This window comes from Phoxinus phoxinus, assembly GCF_949152265.1.
Source record: "Phoxinus phoxinus genome assembly, chromosome: 16".
Classification (NCBI taxonomy): domain Eukaryota; kingdom Metazoa; phylum Chordata; class Actinopteri; order Cypriniformes; family Leuciscidae; genus Phoxinus; species Phoxinus phoxinus.
Window position 1 is genome coordinate 30,927,270 of NC_136891.1, and position 18,346 is coordinate 30,945,615.

The following is an 18,346-nucleotide window of genomic DNA, read 5'->3' on the forward strand; positions in this document are numbered from 1 at the left end:
GTCTTGTGTTTATCCTGTATTTTTTGAAGATCATTATTAATCATATAACATAACGTTGGTGAAATCTTTTATGATTGTAAACTGGAATGATTCAGCCAATGTGAGCTTAACTCTGTGATGTTGTTTTTCTGTTTTTGTCCGGCAGACAGCGGAAGTCGAATTCATTTGGAATGCAGTCTGGGAGAGAGTGATTACCACTTTGCCTTCTGACTTAAAAGCCCCTTTCTAAAAGACTTTTCATTCTGCAGCAGCGTCCCTCCATTTTGATGTGTCCATTCTCTTCTATACCAGAAACGGCTTAAGATGTGCTGGGGCATCATTTAAGGTCTGCATTGATCCATCTATGCCTTATTTCTCACAAAAACTCACACCATACATCATAACGTGATAAACCGAGAGTTGAGGAGTAATTGAATGTATTTAATTTACTGCCTCATTATTTTGTTTCTTGTATGATAGCATGCTTTGCAAATTCTCTGTTTTATATTTTTGAAGTGGCTAAGAGAAAAAGAAGCACTATGTATTTTTATGATTGAAGAGTTTTGGAACTCTCCATCCCATCCCACCAATGAGATTGTGCCTGGTGCTGCCCAGCACCTGATTGATTAACGCCAACATCTTAGTACCCAATGAATAAAATTCATGTTGAATATCACATGCTTTAATGAGTTGTGTTTGAACAGCCTGTTGAAGTGCTAATACGAATACAATGCTGATACTGACAAAGCACATCTCCGGAAACACAAACAAAATGTAGCATTATACTGTGTGGGTAACACTCCATCACACTATCAATAAATCTCCTAAATCAACCATTTAAGAAAACACTTTACATTTACAGTTATTTTCTTAGTAGACATTGTGTTGTGTCTATATTATATTGATATTTTGGTTTTAAAACATCAAAAACACTACTTTGCTATTACACAAATGCATTTTAAATTCAAAGTTGGTTATTCAAGCAAAACTAGAGGTAAGGATTTGATACAGTCTAGTTTCTTACTGCAAGTACACTATTGGTAGTTTCTGGTCACCGTGATTTTGCCAAGTAAGATGTTCCTGGATCAACATATTTTGTTGATCCTGGAACAACATTTCTGTCTGAAAATGAAAACCCTATCCAGACCCCTAAAACTAACTCTAGCCATAACTTATCCCTAAAATCAGAGGAATATGATAGGTGAATAATACTGATGTACAAGCACATAACCCTGGCTGTAAGCCTGAACTTGACAAACTGTAAACTTGTCCCTCAAATCGGATTGGTTGGAATGTTGTTCCAGGAACATGTACTTGGTGAAATCACATTCACCGGTAGTTTCTTTATGCATATTTAGTTCTTAGTTGGGTCGACAACACGTCCTATGTAGAGGATGGATTTTGTGGCCTCGTGGTAAACGATGAAAATGAAGGGTCGGTTGAAAGTGAGCCTGGGAGGAAGTGGGCTCGTAAAGAGATTGGTGGAGGCATCGGACACTGAGCCTCCATTCTCGTCCACTTCCATGGTGACCTTCTGTACCACCTGGAATCAAGCGGCATTGGTCAATGCATGCTGGTAATCACTTCTTTTACTACCATTCTATAGAATTGATATGCACAATACATTTCAAAAATAAACACGATTCATTTAAATAATTATATTCAATTATAAAAAATACAAAAATGTCAAAGAATTTTGTTTTATTATATGTGACCCTGGATCACAAAACCAGTCATAAGTCGCAGGGGTATATTTGTGGCAATAGCCAGCAAAACACTGTATGGGTCAAAATTATAGATTTTTCTTTTATGCCAAAAATCATTAGGATATAAAGTAAAGATCATGATCCATGAAGATATTTTGTAAATATCCTACCATAAATATATAAAAAATATCTATTTTTGTGAGTGGATGCAGCACAATATTTCGATATTATATTTTTATAATCAATATTTTTTGCACCCTCAGATTCCCGATTTTCTAATAGTTTTATCACGGCCAAAAGTTGTCCTATCCTAACAAACCATACATCAATGGAAATCTTATTTATTCAGCTTTCAGATTATGTATACATCTCAATTTAAAAAAATGTACACATAAGACTGGTTTTGTGGTCCAGAGTCACATATTATAACATTTTTAAAGTTTGGGGTCAGTAAGATTACACTTTCAGCAGGATCATGTGACACTGAGACTGCAGTAATAGCATCTGAAAATTGAGCTTTGCCTTCACAGGAATAAAATACATAAATTCCAATAGAAAACAGTTTATTTAAATTGTAATAATATTTCACAATATTACTATTTTAATATTTCAAAAACATTTTAAAAAATCTTACTAACCCCAAACTTTTGAACAGGAGTGTACAGTATATATTAATATACTGGTTATGTCAATACTAGTTGACATCATGGTTCCATTAATAAATGAATTGACATGGTTTTAACAGTCTCCTTGTATTGTTATAAAATCTCACACCTCTGACAGTTTCAGGCTTTCATCGCTGCTGATTCCAGAGAGATCTGCAGTACTCCCAAAGATCTCTCTAATGCCCAGACTGGGCAGACTCACACTTAGTGAGTTGGACTGCTTCAGTGAAAATCTGGGCAGCTGAACCTCCAGCTTCCTGAGGAGAGAGATACAATTGATATATTAGAGATCAAAAGAAATGTATTGAAATTGTATGTTTCTACAGAGTAACTCAAATCTGTCAAACATGTCATATGATTGCTCACTTTGGCTGCTCGGCATGATGGAAATTTGAGTCATTTTAAACAAACAAAAAAGAAACACATTGATTTGCGAAAATGTGAGAGACTGATTACATGACTCACGTCTTTTTCAGCTTTGCAACCCATCCGCGGAACACTTCACCAGTCATGGATTCGTCAACATGGGTGTAGTCCACATCTTCATCTGGAAGAAGGACAAGCATGGCAATGCCATCCTCACAGGGCAGTTTCAGAATGCCAACCTTTAATATGGGGTCATAGGCCAGGTAGTATTTTCCTGAATGGAGCATCATGGGCACTTGCACAATGTTATACTTGTTCACAAAGAAACGATCCTCTTGGGTGAAGGTGATGTTGAAGGGTTTCAGCCAATAACCTGTTAAAGATCGAGAGGATCATTTTCAAAGCTTTTTGCACTGCTCTCTGAAATAGTTGAATAGACATTCAGCAGTCGAATGCAAGCTGATTGGTTTGTACATCGTAATTAGCGATGCAATGATATTAAAATGTTGGCCAATAACCAATAATTCTTTCAATTTGAAAGCTGATAACAGATATATTGGTCAATAAATCAAAATCAAAATTTTTTAGCCTGATTATAAAAACAAAAGTCTCACCAATAAAAGCCATGTCCCAAGCACACTATTAGTGTTCTCATTATCATTTTATGCAGCATATGAGACCTTACATGTTGCACTTAACTGTATTTTCCTTTTTTGAAGTGATTTCAATCATATTTCAAGCAATTCAAAACCATCATGGGGAACAATGCGCATCTTAAGTGTCTCAGCTGAAGGAAAAATCCATTATTTATCGGCTTTATTATATCTGCCAATTTTTTTTGGGGCAGATAACAATAACATTAAAAATGAACATAAATCGGCCGATACTGATATGGTGCCCGATATATTGTGCATCCCTAATTGTAATGGACTATGTTTCTTAGCAGAAGATAATATAGAATATTAAGATAAAATATTAATTATGACATTAATCATTTGTTTTTCACTTACCTGTGAAAAAAGTTGCACTTATTAACATCGCAATGCTTTTTGGATCTACATTCTTCACCACGTCTTTGACTTTCTCCCCTGTTTTGGTTCTTACATAATTATCGATACTCTCTTTGGCCAGCTCTCCATTGGCATAATTCACATTTTGAACATCTGCATTATAAAACTGCTTGACCTGGTTGCTGAAGGTGTCATTTGCCTTGACGTCCTGCTTCACGAAGAGGGCAGTGGCCTGGATCTGAGCAGTCGTCACCCTCAGCTGCTTGAGTAGGGTCTGAATTCTTTCCGGCTCTCCTTCTTTCTCCATGGAGGCCACACCAATACCCTGTAGCAGCTCAGTGCGAGCGGCCCCACCAGCCCCGGCTGCTAATGTGGCTAAAGCTAAGGTAGCCCCGAGGGTTGAAACGGCTACATTATCATCACTTGAGCTAGCAATCTTGCTGTAAAGCCGGGTAGCAAAGTCGGCATTCATCCGGGCAAGCTCTTCAACATCTGTGGTTTGCCCAAGAACTGACACAGCAAGGAGAGCTGCTCTGAACAAGAGGGAGAAGATGTCCATCTTCATGTTGCTCTGGTGAAAAACAGGCATTTTTATTTATCATAATGAACAAAAAAATTGCTATGACATATAGCCTGACATATGAAATAATAGTCAGAACATTCTTTTTTTATTTTTTTTATGAAACAGTTTATTGAACCTTTATACACAATTTAAAAACAAATCTAATTTTTTTTTGAATCATATTTGATACATCAGGCTTTTATGGCTCATACAGAATGATAGAGTGAGAATGTGGAAAGTTGGAAACACCTGAGGAGGAAAGAAAAATAATAATTCAGAGGCCCAGACAGCAAAAAAATATGCATTTTTGCGCAGATATGTTATTTATATGGCCAAAAAGTTAGATACAATTCTGATAGCTAGCTTGTAATGTAAATCAATGAGAAATTTACAACAATATAGAGTACTACTAACATAAAATGCATATAAATCAATTGTCACGGTATCTACCAATAATGTCTTAGTAAGATATTTAAATGCTTAGTTTTATGATCAAAGCTCTGCAGTTTTAATTTTAGGGGGCAAAATAGTGCAATGCAATTGTGCATAACCGTTTTTTTCTGTTCATGTTGATAATTTAAAGTGCATATAAATGTGATTCAGTATGCTATGAGGCTAAGAGACAATTATGTATGATTAATAAAAAAAAGTTATATATGAGAGCCCGCACTGGAAAACCCCCAGCTGACCAACAGATCAATAGGCATGAACTTTGAACATGATAGGTCACAACTTGTAAACTACCAACAATTTGCTATTGATGTCTCATTTATGTCTCAATGACATGGCCTTTTCGTTGTAAAAAATCTCTCAAGTAAGTTACTAGGCTAAGATGTTTTTGTGGTTTGCGGAACCAAATGGCAGATGTAGCTTACTTTTAAAGGCTGGTAAACATGCAGACCATTATCTAAAGATTGTAGTAGAGTAATCATAATCAGCAATCTGTCAATTTACTGTCACTCATAACAGCCAAATAAAAAATGAGAAAAATAAAACAGCTAAACTAAACAGCACCGTTTAAATTGGGATATAACGTTAACTGTTACAGGATGTGGCATTTTGAATTAGTTCGTGACCAGTCGTGATGATTACAGGGCAGACAGCGCAGTTACTTTAAGGGTGCTTTCGCATACATACTGCGCTTACATACAACAACACTGTTACTAAACATAATAGAAATGTCACATAATTCAATAACGTTACAGTCTTCGAATTCGCGTGCATTAGATTCTACAGAGATGCAATCATATAAGTAAAAATATGGTGGAGGCCAAAATACTTACAAATGTTTGATTCGACGTCAGTACCTAATATCCTTGTTAAATGACTACAGACAGGTCTGTTTTAAAATCATTCACTGCAAACACAGTAGATAAATCGTCTAAACTAACCGTTCACATGATGTCGCCATCAATAACAAACCGAACGTACGGAGATTACGCAACATCCGCCCTTTGCGCATTCTTGATGATGTACGTAGTTTACACGTCTCACATTCATCGCACTTGAGCACCATAACAAAAATTATTAAAATGTTATTTCTTTCCCCATTTAGCTACTTTATGACTTACAGGACATGTGTAAAAATATATAAAATAGCCAAACGGGAAAAGGAAAATTAAAGCTGTTTGTCTGCATTCTCCTTTGTGTTATCTGAATTGTGTGTTTTTTTATGTGTGTGTCTTACTTGAGGCATTATACAAAAAAGTAAATATATTAATTTCAAAGATTTATATCTGAGCAACATAAGGAAATACTCCCCTGCACTCTTTGCAAAAATCTTTATGACTGTGATTGGTCATACTGTTTACCTTTACCAGCGCTGAGGGTGGCGCAGCAGGTATGACGTCAGAAACGGGAAGACTCGGCAAACTTTCCTCCGGGATTTTTCTATGGGGTTTAAAATATTTTTTCCCCTTAATGAGTAAAATAAAGCCTGTGGTAAACATAACTTGACGATACTTTGATGTTTCTAGTCGCTTATTAAAAACGTACGTTTTCAAAAAATGAACAGACTGCTTCAAATATTCGCGTTTTCGCTATCGGTTTGTGTACCTTCATTTGTGTAAAGTATCGTCAAATTATGTTTACCACATGCTTTATTATACACAAAAACCCCATAGAAAAATCTCTAAGGAATTACTGGTAGTTTTCCGGATTCTAACCAGGGGGGCAGTGTTCCGAAAAATATTGAAGCCGACCTGGGCGCCGCCATTGGCTAGCGGACCCCCACCTGCTGTTAGCATTCCATTGACTCCCATTCATTTTGGCGTCACTTTGACAGCGAATAACTTTACATCTGAGGCGTTTAAAGACACCGTTTGTCCATTGTTTATTTCTAAAGAAACACGAAAATGTATAAAAGGCTCCATTACCTTGTATCTTACGTTATGGCCCCGTAGAAGCAGTTTTTGTAAAAATAGGCTAACGATTGCGTCATACCCGCGCGACTCTGTCGCACAAGTCGAAAAATTACCGTATGGACAGGCAGAGAAGCTCGCAAGCAATCGGGAGGACGTGGAGGCATAAAGTCAAGGGAGAAGCCCATAGAGAGTGATAAAGTTGCTCCTGTTGCTAGCTCATGTACAGCTAATACCCACGCTCTCCGTCTCTGCGAGATTCGGAAGGGAATGATTCAGATTTCTCTCGGCACAGCTACTAGAAGACCTACAGGTTGCTCACGTCACATCTACGTCGTCAAGCTCAGTTTGAGTCTGCGCAGTTCGCCTTGCGATCAGGAAGTGAGTGCTTCTAATTGACTTCATTTCTCTCCGTTGAAACCTATGGGGTCGCTGTGTCCAGTTTATATACTGTCTATGATTCTAACGCCATACCTGGCTTCAGGCTAGCTAATGCTATAACGTTAGCAGTTGATTGAGTCGTACATTTTTTGACGAGATGGAGAGAACGCTGTTACGGTAATCGGATGCGTACCTCGGTGGCGGACTGTAAGATAAGTGCAGTGCAATCTCCTTAGTTCAGGGGATTTGGTTTGGAGCAGTACTTGTGCCTGAAAGTTAAGCATCTTAGCTTACCTTGAATAGCATAGGCTAGCCTACTTGTAATGCAGATAGGCATTGTCTCAAATTGATTTCGTATCATCAAGACTTTATTTAAAAATTTTGGCTTTAACTTGTCAGGTGTCTGTCTTTCTGCATATGCAAGATAGCTGATACTTATTTTTTATTTGAATAAACACACCAAATATAATAAATAAAGTAGCAATTGTGAGAAATAAAGTCACAATTATAAGAATGAAAACACCATGGGTTTATACATTGCAAAACAGTGAGATTTATATAAAACATCAGTGCTGCAGTAATGCATTCAGAAGCCACTGTCAGTACCGATAAGTTATCTGAGGGAAAAAAGAAAGAAAAACAAATTCAGCCCCATTGGCTCAGTCCTACTGTACGTAAGTCTCCAAAGTAATATGTGAATGATTGACTAGTAGTGAAACTGAATAGACCTACAATGAAACAAATAAAGTAAGTGAGCGAAAGAGAAAAAAGATCCTTGTTGGATCCCAAAAGGCATTTTATAGTTTATGGATGGTATACCTCCTTAGCAGGGCCGGATTAAGAGTTCAGAGGCCCCTGGGCACAATGACTTGTAGGACCCCCCCTATTGTATTTTGTTGTTTTATTAACAGGGAAATTTTTAATTGTCATCATTTAGCCTACTCTCTCAAGCCGTTTCAAACCCGAATAAGTCTCCCTCTTCTGTTAAAAATAAAAGTTATTTGGAAGAATGTGGGTAACCAAACAGTTGATGTACCCCAGTGACTTCCATAATAGTTTTTTTCCTACTATGGTCAATGGGGACCAGCAACCGCCCGGTTAGCCACACTCCTCAAAATATCTTCTTTTGTGTTCAGCACAATAAATAAATTAATAAATGTATGGAACAGCATTAGAGTGAGTGAGTAAATAATGACATAATTTTTATTTTTGGGTAACTATCCCTTTAAGGACAAGCGGCTGCATGTTTACTATTAGGGCTACTGTCTCTTTAAGATCTGCCCGCGACGAGTCTAATATACACGCATTTGACAAGCAGATTTTTTTCTTCTTTTTTTCTACTGTTCTTTCACTTTAGACATAACCAACTTTGTTTATGTAAACCTTGTGTGTATTTGACAGTATTAGAGCAATAAGACTCGAAAGATAACTTAGTCCAGTAACAGGCGCTGTTAGACAGGCTTTTAGTGCATATGCGCGTCGGCGGGTGTAACGTTATTGCACTCAGAAAAGCGCCCGTTAGAACAGCACATCAGCAGCGAATGACATGTTTAACCGGCAAGGCTTTAAAGCACATGCAAATAATTAATTTTTATGAACTACAGTGTCCCGTTCCTCTGCATTTCATGTGAATATACGTCGCGCTGTACAGTATGTTGAGACGGAGGCGCCAGAACTGCAAACTGATAGAATGCACGATCCTACGATATTTCTTCAAAAGCAGATCGTGGAGACATTTTAATCATAATATTTGACATAATATTTGACGGTGCCCAGGGCCCCTTAGATGTCCTGGGCCCCTGGGCAATTGCCCATTTGCCCTAATGGTTAATCCGGCCCTGCTCCTTAGCAATGGAACAAAGGCTTATAATTGGACCCTTTTCAGATTAACTTGAAACATGATTATCATTAGGATGAACAAAATAATCTTCATTACAGGGTAGAGGCACAGGGAAGCTTGTCTTCCATTACCATCTTTGTTTATAGCCATGTTTACCAGTGTTACCAACATATTAATCCCAATTTACTTTGCAAGTCGTCAGTCACAGGAATTTCCCCCTTTTAGAATTGCAAATGAGATTTTAAATAAAGGGAATATTGGCTGTTAGTTGATACAAATCAGTCCTGTTCCCCAGCATTTTATAATGCACTTTACATATACTCTTTTCCTTTTGTATGGCACAAGGATTACATTGCAATTAAGTGCCTTTTAACTGAGATCACATTTTCAGCATCCATTATGGTGTTTTTCTGTTCCAGTTCATTCTTCATTTTTTCCCCTCTTTGTGCAAATCAAGTAAAGAGTCAAAGGCTGCAATGCAGAGCTGGATCTGCCTCTCCAAGGCTGCCATTGTTGAATGGCTGGGTAAGTCTCAATATCCAATGTCTCTAGAGCCCCTTTTACACAGGGTGTTGATCCCGGGAAATTGCCAGAGTGCCTTCTGTGTGAACGCAAACACGTCAGGCATCGATCCCGGGTTGGGGACCTAGTAACATTGCCGGGATCAGTCCCGGAACGCACCCTGTGTGAACAAAAGTTAGGATCAATGCCAAGGTGTGTCGTAGTGATGACGCACGTGCCATCACGCGACTCTAGAAAGTTTGTGTTCGTCATCAACAAAGAAAGAACGAAAACATGCCTGCAAACTGGAACGAAGCAGAGACCAGGAGCTCCTCACTATCCTGAGAGCGCTCGCCAGCTCTGTGGAACGGTACGCGATGTGCTAGTGTACATGTTCTCGACGCGTACGTTACACGTCTCATCCTGACGTCACGTGTCTTTACAGGATCTTACCGGGATGTATGTGAACGCACTCACAGATCCCGGAAAATCACTGGCAGTGTGAATGAACCAAAAATCAAATCCCGGGTCACATTATCCATGTATTTTCCGGAATCTCTGTGTGAAAGGGGCTTAGTTCTACCTGGCGACAGGGATTTCCTTAATGGGCACGTTCTCTTGTGCTTGCTGGCTGGTTCTTGGTACATCTATGTTGGGATCATCATCTACCTGGTAGCACTTGCCCAGGTTCTTGATGATGTTGAAGTTATAACGTGCAGTGTCTGCAATGCTGTTCTCCAGAAGCCAGCCGTCAGACTCAGAGTCAGGGTCCCCTAACCTCAGCACATTCTCCATGGCTGTCTGAAGATAACGCACTCCTGTCAGCACAGACACCTAGAGATATGAGCGGGGGGAAATAAAATAAAATGAGTAGGCTACAAGTGACCAACCCACATTGAAAAAAACATTTTGTGCATTTTATATATAATTTATATATTATACACTGATGAGCCAAAACACTATGACCATTCACAGGTTAAGCGAATATCATTGAAGTCACTCCTAAGAAGACAGTATATTAAGGTCTGGGTATATTAGATGGTAACCAAACAATCAGTTATCATAACCAAAGTGTCTGATGCAGGAGAAATGGGCAGGAATAAAGATCTGAGTGACTTTGACAAAGGCCAAATTGTTATGTCGAGGCGACTGGGTCAGATGATCTCTGAAATGGCAAGGCTTGTGGGTTGCTGCCGGTCAGCAGTGGTGAGAATTTTCCAACTGTGGTCTGAGGAGGGAACAGGGTGTTGGGTGCCCAAGGCTCATTGATGCATGAGGACAATGAAGGCTATGCCATCTGGTACAGGCAAACAGAAGGTCTAGTGTGGCACAAGTCACACACATTTTTGATGATGGTTATGGGAAGAATGTGTCAACACACACTGTGCATCACACTCCTCTGCGTATGGGGCTGTGTAGCCGCAGACCAATCCGAGTGTCTATGATGACCCCTGTCCGCTGCCAAAAGCGTCAGAACTGAACCTTGGAGCAGTGGAAGAAGTTTGCCTTTTCCGACAAGTCCCGTTTTCATGTGGATGGCCGTGTACGTGTGTGCCGATTACCTGGGGAAGTGGTGGCACCAGGATGCACCTCGGGAAGACAACAAGCCGGGGGAGGAAGTGTGTGGTGCTTCTGGCCATTCATGTGGACTTAAATTTGACACATGCCACCTACCTAAACATTGTTGCAGACCAGGTACACCCCTTCATGACAATGGTGTTCCCTGGTGGAAGTGACCTTTTTTAGCAGGATAATGCTCACTGCCACACTGCACACGTTGTTCAGGAATTGTTTGAGGAAAATTATGAAGAGTTCAAGGTGTTGATCTGGCCTCCAAATTCCCCAGATCTCAATTTGAGCATCTGTGGGATGTCCTGGACCTACAAGTTTGATCCATGGAGGCTCCACCTCACATACAGAACTTGAAGGATCTGCTGCTAATGTCTTGGTGCCAGATACCACAGGACACCTTCAGTGGGTCGGCACTGTTTTGGCAGCATGTGGAGGACCAACAGCTTATTAAGCAGGTGGTCATAATGTTTTGGCTCATTGGTGTGAGTGTATTTATATTATTTTATATTTTAAGATAGAAGTCTCAGTATGCTCGTTTGATCAAAAATACTGTAAAAACAGTAGTATTGCTAAATATTATTACAGTTTAAAATGTTTTCCATTTGAATATATTTCAAAATGAAATGTATTCCTGTGATGGCAAAGCTAAATTTTCAGGCATTACTCACATGATTTATTTTAAATCTTTTGTAACATTATAAATGTCTTTATTCTCACTTTTGATCAATTTATTGCGTCCTTGCTGAATAAACTGTTTTCTTTTAATCTTACCCCAAACTTTTGAATGGTAGTGTATCACGCTTTCCACAAAAACATTAAGCAGCTACTGATTTTAACATTGATAATAATGAGCACCAAATCAGCATAGAATGATTTCTGAAGGATCATGTGACACTGAAGACTGGAGTACTGATGCTAAAAATACAGCTCTGCCATCACACGAATAAATTACATTATAAAATATTAAAATAGAAAAAAGTTATTTTAAATTGTAATAATATTTCACAATTTTACTGTTTCTGCAGTATCTTTCATTCAACTATTCCAAATAAATGATTGCCAACTTTTGACCAGTAGTGTATATATTACAGAATATGGACTTTCATTTTGTCAGATCAATATCACACACCTCAAAAAGCCAGATGATGAGAACGATTAAGCCAATGGACTGCATTATCTGTGTGTAGTGCTCAAGCAGAGCCTGTCTGCACCCCCTTCGGTTCAGGTTCAGCTCCTCCTTCTGATAGTCATAATGATAGTGCGCTGAGTTGTTGGTGATTTGATGCTGAATACAGGGCCGAGGAGAATGCAGACCACAGCAGCTGAACGGCACCCCATTGGTCAGATACTTCCCTTCCACGTTACTCCACAGCCGCCTGAAGAAGAGAAGAGTGCATTACTGTATGGAGGCATACACAGATGAATAAGAGTAAAGACATTTTTTGATGATGAAGGTTGATGCATTGCTCTGAAATATTGGTGTGCATTGAAATGCATATAATCCTCAGCTTTATTTCAACTTTAACTTTCTGCGTCATCTGTTAAAGGGATAGACCCAAATAAAAATAATTTAGGCTACTCACCCAAATTTTGTTCCAAACCTGAATGAGTTTTTTCTTCTGTGGAACATTTGGAAATTGTCCACACAATGAAATTCAATGGGGTTCAATGTTATTTTGGACAAAAACAGTAAAAACATTCTTTAATTTTGTGTTCTGCAGAGAAAAGTAAGTCATACAGGTTTGGAATTACATGAAGGGGAGTAAATGATAACAGAATTTTCATTGTTGAGTGAACAATGCCTTTAACCCCTTAACATGAAAGTGCATTGACTAAATTGACTTACTCCACCACTTCGCTATTGGTCATATCCAGGTAGCGATTACTAATCCACTGAATGTGAAACCAGTCCCGATACCCTCCATTGCCGCAGCACTGAAACTGCATTTGCAGCATGTCCATTGTGCGTTTAATGTAGCAGCGGCCCGGCGTGTCCGTGTCCTTATAGTAGCGCATGGCGTCACGAAGGCCTAAAAACAGTGACTCTTCCAGATCGTTGCGCATGCTATAGCACATCAGGGCGCCCACAAGGATGCAGAACGTAAAGAAAAAGGTACATATGATGTAAGGCAGCATCAGCAACTTCCATCGCAGGAACTTGGTGGTGTCCACACAGTCATAGCAGATCTTGCCACCCAGGAAGTTGATCGCACAGGCAGTCAAGCCAACACAGATAAGCATGTTTGGCACCGAGTCGATCTCTTTTGACATCAGCTCCCGCCTCTTCTCGATCTCCACCTTTAAGAATAAGCCCAGACTGAAGAGCGTGACTCCCGTGACCACAGACACCCAATTCAGCACCCATAAAACCTGGGCCAGTTTGTCTCTTCTTGTCTTCGTAAATGTCACTTTTAAAACTGCCATTGTCAATGGAAAGTGTTACTTTTACCGTCTCAGCAGTAAATTTTTACGTCCATGTGTGAAGCTCATTTTATTTACATTGATATAACGTACTGGATAAATGGGAGAGAACAGGGAACATGTTCCACGGGGAGGAGGGGAGTGAACTGGGAGAGAAGGCCAAGAGAGCCACATAAGCAGCTTAGAGTAGGTATTTTTACACTCCTGGATGACGGCCTTGGCTGCATAATAGTGCAGGTACTGAAATCAAGAAGAAAATGTACATATGAGGCTATTTAAATATATAGTATATATCTGTAAAAATACTATATACTAATATTCTGATACCATATTCTTGTAAACACTAAAGGATTATTTCTGAGTTTAATGTAATGTGCAAACGTATTGTAGTTCAGTAAGTTTATTGAAATTGCATATTGAAAATGACTGAATTAATTACAGCTTAAATTCAGTCATACACAATTACGATAGATAGAAAGATAGACAGACAGACAGACAGACATTAAAAAACAATAATGGCTTGAATAATAGCTAATGTCTTTTACAATTGAAATTCCACATCCCTATCCCTCTACACCACATAACCTACCTGCTCAGATCTCAGTCGCATAAGGGCTTGTAATCCATGGACCTTGATTGTAGGTGCTGTCATATTCCCTTTTTTGCATATTTCTGTTAAGGGACTACAGAAGAGGTGAGAAGCGTATTTAGAATGACTTCCGTCTAGACTCACTTTGACCTCCACCTAATCCATTTATCCCTAGGATTTAGGAGAACACCTCCAAGCCATCTGGGCCACTCCCAAGTGAATACAATCAGTGCTTCCTTCCACACACCCCATGCTTTCAATAATAAATACTATATGTTGTTATGCCTATATTGTGAAATAACCCCCACCAACCCAAAACATGGGTCAGTTCAAGGACAAACTCCCTAAAATGTTTATATTTGGGGTAGAACCTAACTGGTATGTTTACGTAGCCTATATTCAGACTGGTATTTGTCAGTATAGGCTACTGGACAAATTAGTTTTTGCCTATAGCAATGGTTAGGCTATTGGGGAAATTTTGTGTTAGTCCGCTTAGAGATAAGCTTAAGTTGACGTTAAACACATCTGACAGCAGGTATTGTATCCATTTCTCCCCAGAATGTCTATACAATGTGTAAAATAAAATGTCGATGTCCAGTGCTGAACTGAATATTATATCCAAACACAATTTTTGCATTTTGCAGCGTTCGATATTTTTCATATAATGTTTGTTAATATTTTATATTTAAAATAGCTTAGGCAACGATGACAACACTGCAATCAAAAACTAAAACGTGCAGTGGTGACATTCGTGGTCCAATAATATGATGCCGACATTTACCGTCATGCGCAGTAGAATGCAGTCGCCGGAACGATGGCCGTCGATAATTTTCTCTTTTGCCAAAGCATCCTTTATTTTTTAGCATTTATTTTCGGTTTTATCGCCGTTGTCCCACTCTCTGAAAACGGCGATGACTTTCAGGGGAAATGCCTGCTGTTCACTGAGGGAATGTGGCAAAACGAGAACATGACGATGGGGAAACAGCGCTTTATAGTTGAAGAATGGGGACCAGAGTCGTCCTGCCGCTTCATCACTTTCGTGGGCATCGTGTCTCTCATCCTCTCGGCCGTACAGGCGTGGCGGACCTTTTTCTTCCTCTGCAAAGGACACGACTAGTAAGCACTTACACCAAATTGATTATTATCACCCCAACGTTTCAAGCAGTAAATGATGTTCTTTTCTGTCCTCATCTCTTTGCAGCTCTCTTTTTCATGCCTTCCTGAATCTTCTCCTGTCCCTCTTGGTGGTTTTTATAGTGTTTGTGGCCGGTACTATCTCCAGCGTTGGCTTCAGTGGATGGTGTGATGCTGTCACTGAAAATGGGGCCATGCCGAGCAGGTAGACTGGTACCATTTTAAATTAATTAGAATTAATAAGCAATATCACACAAGCAGAAGTGCTACACTCTTAGAAGAAAAGGTTCTATATAGAACCTTAAAAGGTTCTATAGGCGCTTCGTATTTGGAACCCCTAAAAGGTTCTACACTTAGAAAAAAAGGGTTCATTGGGGTTCTATATAGAACCATAGGGTTAATTACTCAACTCCAAAGAACCTTTTATGCTAAAAAGATTCTATAATGACAAGAAAGACCCCTTTCTTGGGTTCTGTACAGAACCTTTTAGGGGTTCCAATACGAAGCGCCTATAGAACCTTTTAAGGTTCTATATAGAACCTTTTCTTCTAAGAGTGTACACTGCAGATGACTGGCTGGCTGACTTTTTAAATGTATCTGTAATGTGTGTGTGTGTGTGTGTGTGTGTGTGTGTGTGTGTGTGTACCAACACACTATCTCATGAAAGTGCGAATCAATACAGCGAATGTTATTTCGCGTGCCATTTAGGCTATACGCCAAAAATAGTTTTTGCGTGCATATGATACGCACTTTATGGCGTGTAATACGCACGCACTCCACACCCCTAATCCTAGCCAAGGGTTTTTCAGTGCGTAGCATATGCACGCAAAAAAAAAAAAAAAAAAAAACCTTTTTGGCGTAGGTATAAATAGTACGAGAAATAACATTCGTGGTATAGATACGCACTTTCATGAGATGTATGGACTATAAGATATAAAATAAATATTGGCATGGCTGTGATTATAAATAGTTCCAAAATATAGTCACTTTTTATATTAGGCCTATACTTTTGCTTTAAATTTGGTCAATTTCTCTTTGGCAGTTGTGAAGATCTGCAAGACACAGATTTAGAGCTTGGTGTTGACAACTCCTCCTTTTATGACCAGTTTGCCATTGCACAGGTAAACATTTATCCACAAGTAATATACAATCTACATTCACAAGCTGAGATTTTACGGTATTCAAAATATCCATAGTATGTGATATGTAAATATGTTAATATTTTCTTTTCCCCACAGTTTGGCCTGTGGTCGGCCTGGTTATGCTGGCTGGGTCTAACAGTGATAGCCTTCCTGAAGGTTTACCATAACCACCGACAACAGGAGCTGCTGGACAGTCTAGTTCAAGAGAAGGAGCTCCTGCTAGGTCATCCTTTACAGAGGAGTTCTTCTATGTACAACAGGAACGCCATGATTTAAACATATCACTTACTTCTATTTACACTGCATGAGCTTAGTTTCTGAGAGCAGAATTAAGCCCTCAAGATAAAACGTATTTTTGTATAAAACCTCTATCAAACATTAGATATGAGTCTTAGTTATTAGATTATTTAACTCAAATTATGTTCATTAAATAAATGTTCATGGAACACAAGGCTGAATCCAGAGTTAAATTGTTTCCACTGTTTAGACAGCACCCTGACAGACTGTCTCAATTCTCTTCAAACTGTCTCTTCAAATCATCACATGTTCATATTCACTCTTATTTTTACAGTATAGGACATATAAAGACTGCCTGTGAGATATTGTGTTGTATCTCATGCATTAGGAGACTCAGTAAAGCGTAAATGAAGAGCCTCTCTTTGAGCAGATGTCATTGCTTTACAAGTCCACTCAGTTGTGAAATGTAAAGTCGACTGCAAATAGAAACTGTACTGCCTTTACTGTACATGAGAATATAATCAGAAATAAAATTGAATAATGGCTCTTAATGCGGCTTTATTCTTTTATATATAAGACCAGAGTTTATCCTCACTTTTATACAGTCTTTTGCATGTAGCCATCACACACTAGATTGACAAAATATTTGATTGCTTCTTCCTTATTATTGCTGGTCCCTTTAAAAAATACATTATAACTTATTTATATTATTATTATTGTGATGGTCTACTGTTTTGAAATGCAGCTGGAATTTTATCCGTGCTGATTATTAGGTTCAGAATAGATACCTATTCTGTTATAGAAGCTCAAACACCTTAAATAATAATCAGCAAAACTATTTGTATTCTGATAATTATGTACAGCTGTACTGGCTTCAAGGCATGTTCTAGTCTAGTGCATTCATCACATGTAAATGGATTTGCAGTTTCATTGACTCTATCGCCACCACGTGGCTGAAAAATAAAATGGCTACACATACAGCTAAAGGTACAAAACAGCCCCATTGACGCATCTCGAAAATAACACAAACTGCTTCATTTTACATGTAGAATAATTAATTTAGCAGACACCTAAACAATTTAGATTTAAAAAAGGTTGAGAACCACTGATATAGTATTGTCCATGTTCATTTTCCCAATTTTTACATTTAGATTATTTGGTGACCTTTACCCTCATCTATGCTCACTTCAAACGTTTTTAAATACAGCAATAACTGAAATGTAAGCTTTAGCAAATACCAAAATTAATATCTATTTTTCATACTGTACATTATAAATGTTGTGATGTCTAAATGAACCTTTAGCATTTAAAACAGATCAGTTTAGCTTTTACTTTTTTACTTTTATATGGACGAAATTGCATAGATTTTAATATTGGCCATGTGTTTATACTATACAACAATATAACATTGGATGTGACATTAAAATGTTGACCGAAAAAAAAACATTTTACACTGCAGTTAGTTTTTTTTAATGAAGTTGTGTAATTTCTTGCATGAAATGACTGTGTTGTTGTTTTTAATGTTTAATTGTCCATTTGTGTTGTTTGTAAAGTGCAATTGGGGCAAATGAGTTTCCCCTTATGGGGATCAGTACAGTTTTCTAATCTAAACCTAATTTGTCAGAATATTTCAACCATTTCTTAACATATTTTTTATTTGTATTTTTTATTTATCCTTTATTTTACCAGGTGATGTCCCATTGAAATATTCAAATCTCTTTTACAAGAGAGCCCCGGGGCAACAATTACACAAGTTACACAGAATCACAGAAACAAACACAACAAACAAAAGATTTACAGTACCGGTACATGTAAAACAATTTAAGAATGACATAAAGGGGTCATTGAAAATATGTGAATTGTTCAAATTTGGAACATTTA

At 38.4% G+C, this 18,346-nt stretch overlaps 4 protein-coding genes across 6 annotated transcripts in view; 2 read left to right on the top strand and 2 right to left on the bottom strand.

Moving 5' to 3' along the window:
• The window catches only part of ppp4r4 (protein phosphatase 4, regulatory subunit 4), a 23,107-nt gene extending 22,451 nt beyond the window's left edge, over positions 1-656 (top strand). The window contains exon 25 of the mRNA XM_079584020.1: positions 146-656. Within this exon, the coding sequence (XP_079440146.1) occupies positions 146-191 (46 nt within the window). The 3' untranslated portion in view covers positions 192-656. The remainder of the gene's footprint in view (positions 1-145) is intronic.
• Positions 646-5,778, bottom strand: serpina10a (serpin peptidase inhibitor, clade A (alpha-1 antiproteinase, antitrypsin), member 10a). Its single transcript, XM_079584021.1, has 5 exons — positions 5,572-5,778; positions 3,727-4,297; positions 2,816-3,089; positions 2,460-2,607; positions 646-1,522 (listed from the first exon to the last, which is right to left on the bottom strand). The coding sequence occupies exons 2-5, from the start codon at positions 4,289-4,291 to the stop codon at positions 1,334-1,336; spliced, it is 1,176 nt and encodes a 391-aa protein (XP_079440147.1). The 5' UTR covers positions 4,292-4,297; positions 5,572-5,778; the 3' UTR covers positions 646-1,333.
• A 1,321-nt stretch (positions 5,779-7,099) lies between these two features.
• On the bottom strand, positions 7,100-14,166 carry prph2lb (peripherin 2-like b). 3 transcript variants are annotated; one of them, XR_013794379.1, is made up of 6 exons: positions 13,953-14,110; positions 12,789-13,603; positions 12,072-12,318; positions 9,669-10,204; positions 8,872-9,551; positions 7,540-7,848 (listed from the first exon to the last, which is right to left on the bottom strand). XR_013794379.1 is itself a non-coding variant. In XM_079584022.1 (4 exons), exons 2-4 carry the CDS (start codon positions 13,364-13,366, stop codon positions 9,950-9,952), a joined length of 1,080 nt encoding a protein of 359 aa, XP_079440148.1. In that variant the 5' UTR covers positions 13,367-13,603; positions 13,953-14,166; the 3' UTR covers positions 7,378-9,949. The 3 variants fall into 3 exon arrangements, 1 of the variants encoding a protein (XP_079440148.1); XR_013794378.1 differs by having other exon boundaries at positions 7,100-7,848; positions 8,872-10,204; positions 13,953-14,123; XM_079584022.1 differs by having other exon boundaries at positions 7,378-10,204; positions 13,953-14,166.
• A 537-nt stretch (positions 14,167-14,703) lies between these two features.
• tmem179aa (transmembrane protein 179a-A) lies at positions 14,704-17,898 on the top strand. The gene is made up of 4 exons (XM_079584023.1): positions 14,704-15,068; positions 15,154-15,291; positions 16,129-16,207; positions 16,325-17,898. The coding sequence occupies exons 1-4, from the start codon at positions 14,767-14,769 to the stop codon at positions 16,502-16,504; spliced, it is 699 nt and encodes a 232-aa protein (XP_079440149.1). The 5' UTR covers positions 14,704-14,766; the 3' UTR covers positions 16,505-17,898.
• The last annotated feature ends 448 nt before the right edge of the window (positions 17,899-18,346 follow it).

What these genes read in the sequence shown, in the direction of transcription:
- serpina10a (XM_079584021.1), bottom strand. Translation starts at nt 4,291, where the DNA reads ATGAAGATGGACATCTTCTCCCTCTTGTTCAGAGCAGCTCTCCTTGCT. An exon ending in GTTGCAAAGCTGAAAAAGAC is followed by an intron (nt 2,608 to 2,815) that starts GTGAGTCATGTA and finishes CTCTCTCCTCAG; the next exon opens with GAAGCTGGAGGTTCAGCTGC. An exon ending in AAAGCCTGAAACTGTCAGAG is followed by an intron (nt 1,523 to 2,459) that starts GTGTGAGATTTT and finishes GCTTGATTCCAG; the next exon opens with GTGGTACAGAAGGTCACCAT.
- prph2lb (XM_079584022.1), bottom strand. Translation starts at nt 13,366, where the DNA reads ATGGCAGTTTTAAAAGTGACATTTACGAAGACAAGAAGAGACAAACTG. An exon ending in ACCAATAGCGAAGTGGTGGA is followed by an intron (nt 12,319 to 12,788) that starts GTAAGTCAATTT and finishes TCTCTTCTTCAG; the next exon opens with GCGGCTGTGGAGTAACGTGG. An exon ending in TCATCATCTGGCTTTTTGAG is followed by an intron (nt 10,205 to 12,071) that starts GTGTGTGATATT and finishes TCATATCTCTAG; the next exon opens with GTGTCTGTGCTGACAGGAGT.
- tmem179aa (XM_079584023.1), top strand. Translation starts at nt 14,767, where the DNA reads ATGGCCGTCGATAATTTTCTCTTTTGCCAAAGCATCCTTTATTTTTTA. An exon ending in AATGGGGCCATGCCGAGCAG is followed by an intron (nt 15,292 to 16,128) that starts GTAGACTGGTAC and finishes TCTCTTTGGCAG; the next exon opens with TTGTGAAGATCTGCAAGACA. An exon ending in ACCAGTTTGCCATTGCACAG is followed by an intron (nt 16,208 to 16,324) that starts GTAAACATTTAT and finishes TTTTCCCCACAG; the next exon opens with TTTGGCCTGTGGTCGGCCTG.